This window comes from Pseudophryne corroboree, chromosome 4 (assembly GCF_028390025.1).
Source record: "Pseudophryne corroboree isolate aPseCor3 chromosome 4, aPseCor3.hap2, whole genome shotgun sequence".
NCBI lineage: Eukaryota > Metazoa > Chordata > Amphibia > Anura > Myobatrachidae > Pseudophryne > Pseudophryne corroboree.
This window is the reverse complement of record NC_086447.1, coordinates 648,235,315-648,243,195: the sequence shown is the minus strand read 5'-3', so window position 1 is coordinate 648,243,195 and position 7,881 is coordinate 648,235,315. Positions and strand designations below refer to the sequence as shown.

Below are 7,881 nucleotides of genomic sequence, written 5' to 3'. Positions count from 1 at the left end.
CCACGTAACCCTCCTCATCAAACATGTCGACACAGCCGTACCGACACACAGCACACACACAGGGAATGCTCTGACTGAGGACAGGACCCCACAAGGTCTATGGGGAGACAGAGAAAGAGTATGCCAGCACACACCACAGCGCTATATACACAGGGATACACACTACCAGAAGTGAATTTTTCCCAATAGCTGCTGTATCAATACACCTTTTGCCTAAATTTATGTGCCCCCCCCCTCTCTTTTTACCCTCTTAGTGCCAGGAGACTGCAGGGGAGAGCCTGGGGAGCGTCCTTCCAGCGGAGCTGTGAAGAGAAATGGCGCTGGTGTGCTGAGGAAGAAGGCCCCGCCCCCTCAGCGGCGGGCTTCTGTCCCGCTGTTTCTGACTAAAAAATGGCAGGGGTTTTACACATATACAGCCACAGACTGTATTATGTGTCTTTTTTATGCCAAAGGTATTCTTATTGCAGCCCAGGGCGGCCCCCCCCCAGCGCCCTGCACCCTACAGTGACCGGAGTGTGTGGAGTGTGTGGTGTGCAGTGGGAGCAGTGGCGCACAGCTGTGGTGCTGTGCGCTACCTTAATGAAGACAGGAGTCTTCAGCCGCCGATTTCATCACCAACTTCTGATCTTCTGGCTCTGCGAGGGGGACGGTGGCGCGGCTCCGGGAACGGACGACCGAGGACCTTTGCCTGTGTTCGAACCCTCTGGAGCTAATGGTGTCCAGTAGCCTAAGAAGCGCAACCTAGCTGTGAACAGGTACGTTTGCTTCTCTCCCCTCGGTCCCACGTAGCAGTGAGTCTGTTGCCAGCAGATCTCACTGAAAATAAAAAACCTAACATTACTTTCTTTACTAGCAGGCTCAGGAGAGCCCACTAGGTGCATCCAGCTCTGGCCGGGCACAAATTCTAACTGAGGTCTGGAGGAGGGGCATAGAGGGAGGAGCCAGTGCACACCAGATAGTACCTAATCTTTCTTTTAGAGTGCCCAGTCTCCTGCGGAGCCCGTCTATTCCCCATGGTCCTTACGGAGTCCCCAGCATCCACTAGGACGTCAGAGAAATGGCGCTGAATGCTGCTGGGTCCGCTCTGAGAAGCTCCGCCCCCTTCAATGGCGCTGTCTTGCCGCTCACAAGATGATTATACTGCCCGGAGGAATATGCTGACCTGGGTCCGCAGACACCGACACTCTGAAGAAAACCAGTGCAGGGTCCGAAGCTGGCCCAGGGTGCTCCTTCCCAAGCGCCGCACCAAGGTACAGCTGAGCCTTCCAGGAGCGCGGAAACAACCGCGCTCCTGACCCATAGCCGCCCTCTTCACACTGTCCCCCCGCTTGCAACGGGGGACAGTGACTGACTCGCCACACTTCAGCTTCTGAGGGGGTGGCAGCCTGCTGCCGGGGCGAGCATTCCCCTGCGGTGGGGCGCATTCAGACCCCTCTGGAGCCATCGTGCAGTCAACGGGAGCAGTGGCTCAAGACCCCACGGGGCAGATGCTGCTCCCCCCCCCCCCCCCGCGCAGTTCCACGCTGCAGGGAGGCTGTCGCCAACAGCCTCTCTGTAAAATTAAAAAACCTGAAAGAATAAATGTACTCTTTACCAGAAGAACTCTGTAGAGCTCCCCTAGCTGTGACCGACTCCTCCGGACACATTTTCTAAACTGAGGCTGGTAGCAGGGGCATAGAGGGAGGAGCCAGCCCACACTATTAAACTCAAAGTGCCAATGGCTCCTGGTGGACCCGTCTATACCCCATGGTACTAATATGGACCCCATCATCCTCTAGGACGTAAGAGAAAATTACTCTGTGGTCTGTGTAAGAGTTTATGTTCACTCTTAAGGGCCCCATACACTTATGCGATATGTCCGCAGACTCCCGGGCGGCAGGATCATACAAGATACATCGTATGCTGTCCTTTTGCATACAATGTATCTTGGGCAATCCTAGCCATGTCTGCAGGGTCGGACATGATCGCTTGTGCAGCACGGTTAATCTGGAGGATCCGATGCTCATGGGAACGCGCATCGGATCAGAAACCCCTCCAAAATGCCTGATTTCATCTGATATATCAGGCACAATGCCCGAAATCGGATGAAATTGGGCATTATCGTTCCAGTGTATGGGGCCCTTTAGACTAAATATACACAAAAATACGCTGTGACTGACATCTGTCAGACTTGTTGACTAATGTTGGTGTGTTTGATAGAATTAGTCCAACAATGCATTACATGTGCGCCCAAAATTGTAGTTTTTTTATGATCGAATGTTCATTGCAAGATTGTACTTTGATCATACAGAACTGGCAAAATAATTGGCTAACAATGGTTTGACACAATGTTAACCAAATCTGTTCAGTTTGTGTAGAGGTGTGAACAGCAAGCTAAATAATAAAACACAAAACTGACAAGACAGATAAAACTTTACATTTTTATGATTTGATTTTAAAACCATATTTAAATAAACTGACTACCAAGCAGCATAAACCAAACAATTTAATTTTTATATATAAAGTCCTATTTAAAGGCTCCTGGTTTCACAAAGATCAATTGTATAGATATTATGTCAGAGAGTGTGATGATTCTGGGCTTTAATCAACTCTTGAGGTTTTGCTTCTATAAAAAAAAAAATAATGCAATAGATCACAAGTTATGTGCACAACTATATGATGGCATGATGCTACAAGCATGCCACACAAATCATAAGACTTATCTGTATTCTTGAGATTTCCAGAACTCTAGGTAGATCTGCTTGTGCAGTAGGTTTCAACCCAAAACTACTTTAACAAAAAAGTTAGCACTTTTGACTATGTACAAAGAAATAATTGACGTGCAATTATTTCTTTAATTTTGCAGCACATGGGAAATTATCAGTTCACGCATTTAGTTCTTTTTGTCTATAAACCCATTGGTATGAGGTATATTTAAAAACAAAAAAACATCACATTATAAAAAAAGCATAATAAAAGCTACAAAACATAACATTTTCATTTCAAGTCCCAGGATGCCAGAGAAATTGCGTAAAATTCCAAAATATTTTATTTGGTGTAAAACTGTGAAAAAGTGGTAGATATCTTTCCATAGACCACACAAGAGTATTTTGTTGTATAGCACCATTTAAAAGGCTTGTGCAATCTTCAGCATCTGAGAATAACGATTTTATCCTTCTTTACTGTTTTTGCCTCTTTTGACTCCTTTTTTTGGTGTGGGTGGGACATTCTGGCAGCAGTCACATATCCAGCGACCTTAAAAAGAAACAGATATGTTTGGTTTTTAAAATATGCACATGCCAAGGAAAGATTTGCATTAAAAACATGGAAGGTTTTCCCTTGCATTGATATCATTTATATATTTATAAGAAGGTATTACCTTTAAATAATTTTTTCTATAAATGCTCAATAAACACTAAAGTATTAATTTGCACAGAATATTTTTATAAATCTGTATTTCACTATTAATCCTCAAAAAAAAAATAAATAGGATTTTAAATACCTACCGGTTTATCCTTTTCTCGTAGTCCTTAAGGGATATTGGGGACAGAATTAGTATGATGGGGTATGGATGGGTCCAAAGGAGCCAGTGCACTTTAAATTTCTTCAACTGGGTGTGCTGGCTCCTCCCCTCTATGCCTCCTCCTACAGGTCAGTTATAGGTAAAACAGTGCCCGAAGAAGAGTGACATACTTGAGAGAAGGAACATAACAATAATGGTAATGAGAATTATACACCAGCACACCAAAACAAAACCAAGCCAGCAACATCTGGCAACATCAACAGCTGAACAGGTAACACCGAACAGAGATACCTGCAGAAAGTAACCACACAGAGGCAGGCGCCCAATATCCCTTATGGACTATGAGAAAAGGATTTATCGGTAGGTATTTAAAATCCTATTTTCTCTAGCATCCATAAGGGATATTGGTGACCGAATTAGTACGATGGGGATGTCCCAAAGCTTCCAGAACGGGCAGGAACGTGCAGAGACTGCTGCAGCACCGCCTGCCCAAACTGGATATCCTCTCTGGCCAAAGTATCAAATTTGTAGAATTTCACAAAAGTGTTCTTCCCCGACCAGATAGCAGCTCCGCATAGTTGCAAGGCAGAGACTCCCCGTGATCTTGTAGAGTGGGCCTTCAGATACCTCGAAACAGGTAAGGCTGCCGACACATAGGCCTGTTGGATAGTAAGCCTAATCCAACGAGCAATGGACGGCTTTGAAGCAGGACAACCCTTCTTCTGCGCATCATAGACACGAACAAGGAATCAGTCTTCCTGACCCGAGCTGTGCATTTGACATAGATTTTCAAAGCGTGAACAACATCCAAAGACTCCGGAGGAGCCGAAGCGTCAGAACAAAACGGAACCACAATAGGTTCATTCAGATAGAAAGCGGAGACAACCTTCGTCAGGAACGGCTGTTTAGTCCGGAGCTCCACTCTGTCCTAGTAAAAGACCAAGTAGGGACTTTTACACGATAAGGCGCCCAAATTCTGAGAAGCGTGTAGCATAAGCCAGGGCCAACAACATCACTGTCTTCCACGTGAGGTACTTGTCTTCTACTGCCATCAGAGGCTCAAACCAGGAGGACTGTAGAAATTGCAACACTACATCCAAAGCCCAGGGTGCCGTAGGCGGCACAAAGGGAGGTTGTATGTGGAGCACTCCCTGTAAGAAGGTATGAACTTCTGGCAACACAGCCAATTTCTTCTGAAAGAAAATTTAAAGAGCTGAAATCTGGACCTTAACGGAACACAGACATAAGCCTTTATCCACACCAGCCTGCAGGAAACGTCCCAAGTGAAACTCCGCAGGCAGGTACGTGCATTCCTCGTATCAAGAGACGTATCTCCTCCAGATATGATGTTTTGACGTCACAGGTTTTCTGGCTTGCACCATAGTGGAAATGACCTTTTTGGAAAGCCCTTTGTGAGCTAGGATGTTCCGCTCATTTTCCATGCCATCAAACGAAGCCGCCGTAAGTCCAGGTAGACGAACGGTCCTTGCTGAAGAAGATCCTTTCGTAGCGGCAGAGGCCAAGGGTCTTCTATGGACAGGTCTAGAAGAGTTGCGTACCACGCCCTTCAGGGACAATCCGGCGCAATCAGTATTGCTTGGACTCCGATATCTGATCCGTTGGAGCACCCTTGGGATTAACGGGATCGGAGGAAATAGGTAGACCAGCCGGTAAAGCCAAGGTGACGTCAGTGCATCCACTGCACTCGCCTGAGGGCCCCCAGTTCACGAGCAGTAGCAGCGAAGCTTCTTATTGAGGCGAAACGCCATCATGTCGATCTGCGGGTATCCGCACCTGTGGACAAACTGTTGAAACACCTGAGAATGTAATCCCCACTCCCCCGGGCGGAGGTCGTGGCGACTCAGGATGTCCTCTTCCCAGGTGTCCACTCCCGGAATTAAAATTGTGGACAGTGCTCTTGCATTTCTTTCCGCCCAGAGAAGTATTTTTGACACTTCTCGCATGCAGGCCTTGCTTTTTGTCCCTCCTTGTCGATTGATGTACCTGGATCGCATGTTTATCGCCCGAAGTTCCAGAATGTTGATCGGGAGTAGGGCCTCTTGGGCAGACCACCTGCCCTGGAACTGCGCCCCCTGGGTGACAGCACCCCATCCTCGTAAACTCGCATCCGTCGTAAGGAGGGTCCAATCCTGAATCCCAAAACATCAACCATCCAGCATGTTTAAAGACTGCAATCACCACAGCTGAATCATTCGGTGCATCTGGAGATGTGAACCGGACCACTTGTTCAGGATGTCTAATTGGAAATATCTGGTATGGAACCTGCTGAACTGTATTGCCTCGTACGAGGCCACCATATTTCCGCAACAACTTTATGCAAAGATGAATGGAAACTCGAGCAGGACGGCGAACACTGTGAACCATCTCTTGAAGTGTTCTCACCTTGTCCTCTGGGAGAAACACTCTGAGCTACATTATCCAGTATCATACCTACAAACAGGTGCCATTGAGACGGTTCCAGTTGAGACTTCTGTAGATTGAGGATCCACCCGTGGTGAGACAGTGGATAGTGCGATTTATATGAAGCAATAGAAGCTCCCTGGAACTTGTTATCAGGAGATCGTCCAGGTAAGGGACAATGTTGACCCCCTGGACTCTGAGCTGGAACATCATTTCCGCTATCAACTTCATGAACACCCTCGGAGCTGCAGACAGGATGAAGGGCAATGCCTGAAACTGGTAGTGATTGTTCAGTAGGGCGAACCGTAGATCGGCCTGATGAGGCCAAATTGGGCTATGCAAGTAAGAGTCTTTGATATCCAGGGACACGAGGAATTCCTGCTGTTCCAGGGCTGCGATCACCGCTCTCAAAGATTCCATCTTGAATTTGAAAACCTTCAGGGAAGGATTCAAGGACTTCAGATTCAAAATGGGTCTCACATAGCCGTCTGGTTTTGGAACTGCAAACAGACTGGAATAGTAACCTTGTCTTTGTTGTAGCAGGGGTACTGGAACAATGACCTGGGACCGGACCAACTTGTTGATGGCCAGTAGTAGTGTAACACGCATATTTTCCAAAGCTGGCAAGTCTGATTTGAAAAATCGTTGGGGAGGAGCACCGTCTATCTCCAGCTTGTAACCCTGAGAGATATGTTCCCTTACCCAGGCATCTTGGCAGGAACCATCCCAGATGTGGCTGAAGTGATGCAATCGAGCTCCCACCGCAAGATCCTCTCTGGGTGGGTGGGCACCATCATACTGAAGTCTTAGCGGAAGCTGAACTGGTGCTCTGGTCCTGAGAGCCGGCAATGGCTGGTTTCTTAGGCTTACCTCTGGAGCCTCTAGCTACATTGGAGGCGCCCCGGGCCCTACATCATAATCTGGAGGACCGAAAGGACTGAGTCGACGGTCCCGGGTAGGTACGTCTAGCAGGTGGAGCCCCTGAAGGGAGAAACATGTATTTCCCAGCAGTAGCTTTGGAGATCCATGCGTCCAATTCCCCTCCAAAGAGCCATTCGCCTCTGAAGGGAAGAGATTCCACATTATGTTTGGAGTCAGCGTCTGCAATCCACTGACGCAACCATATGGCTCTGCGAGCAGACACAGCCATAGCAGTTGTTCTAGCCTGTATATTGCCAATCTCTTTAAAGGAGTCACGGAGGACTCTTGCCATGTCCTGAATGTGTTTTAGGAAAGTTACAGTAGTAACCAAGGTCATATCCCCTGAAAGGCCCACTTGAATTTGAGTAGCCCATGTATGAATGGCATGCGTCATCCAGCAACCAGCAATGACCGGTCTTTGAGCTACACCTGCAGCAGCAGGGGCGTAGCGAGGGCGGCGCAAGTGGAGCTCATGCTCCAGGTGCCTGTCTGTGGCAAGGGTGCTGCAGTCCCACCGTCAGTAGCTACACGCTGCGCCTGTCACTAAGCCACGGCGGCTGCACTGCGGGACGGGAAGGATGAGCGCTTTCCCCGGCGACCCCAGCAGTGATCCAGGAAGAGGTCAGGTAAGTCATGCGGAGATGCAAGGAGGGCCGGAGACCAGACACGGGGGGGAGCAGCCATGCGGGGACTGGCAGTCATGAGGAGACACGTGGGGAAGGGGAGCAGCCATGCGGAGACACAGGGAGGGCAGCCTTGGGGACATTAAGGGGGGGAGGCAGCCACGAGGATACACAGGGGGAAGGCAGACATGGGTATACACAGGGGGGAGGCAGCCTTGGGGTCCTTAAGGGGGGGAGGCAGCCTTGGGGACATAAAGAGGGGGAGGCAGCCATGGGGATACACAGGGGGAGTAGGCAGTCTTAGGGCGATACAGGGGGGAGGCAGTCTTGTGGCGATACAGGGGGGAGGCAGTCTTGTGGCGATACAGGGGGGAGGCAGTCTTGTGGCGATACAGGGGGGAGGCAATATTGGGG

General features: G+C 48.8%; 1 protein-coding gene across 4 annotated transcripts in view; it reads right to left on the bottom strand.

Annotated features, from left to right (window-relative positions):
• Positions 1–2,467: 2,467 nt before the first annotated feature.
• Positions 2,468–7,881, bottom strand: part of PHF10 (PHD finger protein 10) — a 368,645-nt gene continuing 363,231 nt past the window's right edge. For all 4 annotated transcript variants that reach the window (XM_063917747.1, XM_063917748.1, XM_063917745.1 and 1 more), the window contains one exon: positions 2,468–3,234. In XM_063917747.1, the coding sequence (XP_063773817.1) occupies positions 3,149–3,234 (86 nt within the window). In that variant the 3' untranslated portion in view covers positions 2,468–3,148. The remainder of the gene's footprint in view (positions 3,235–7,881) is intronic.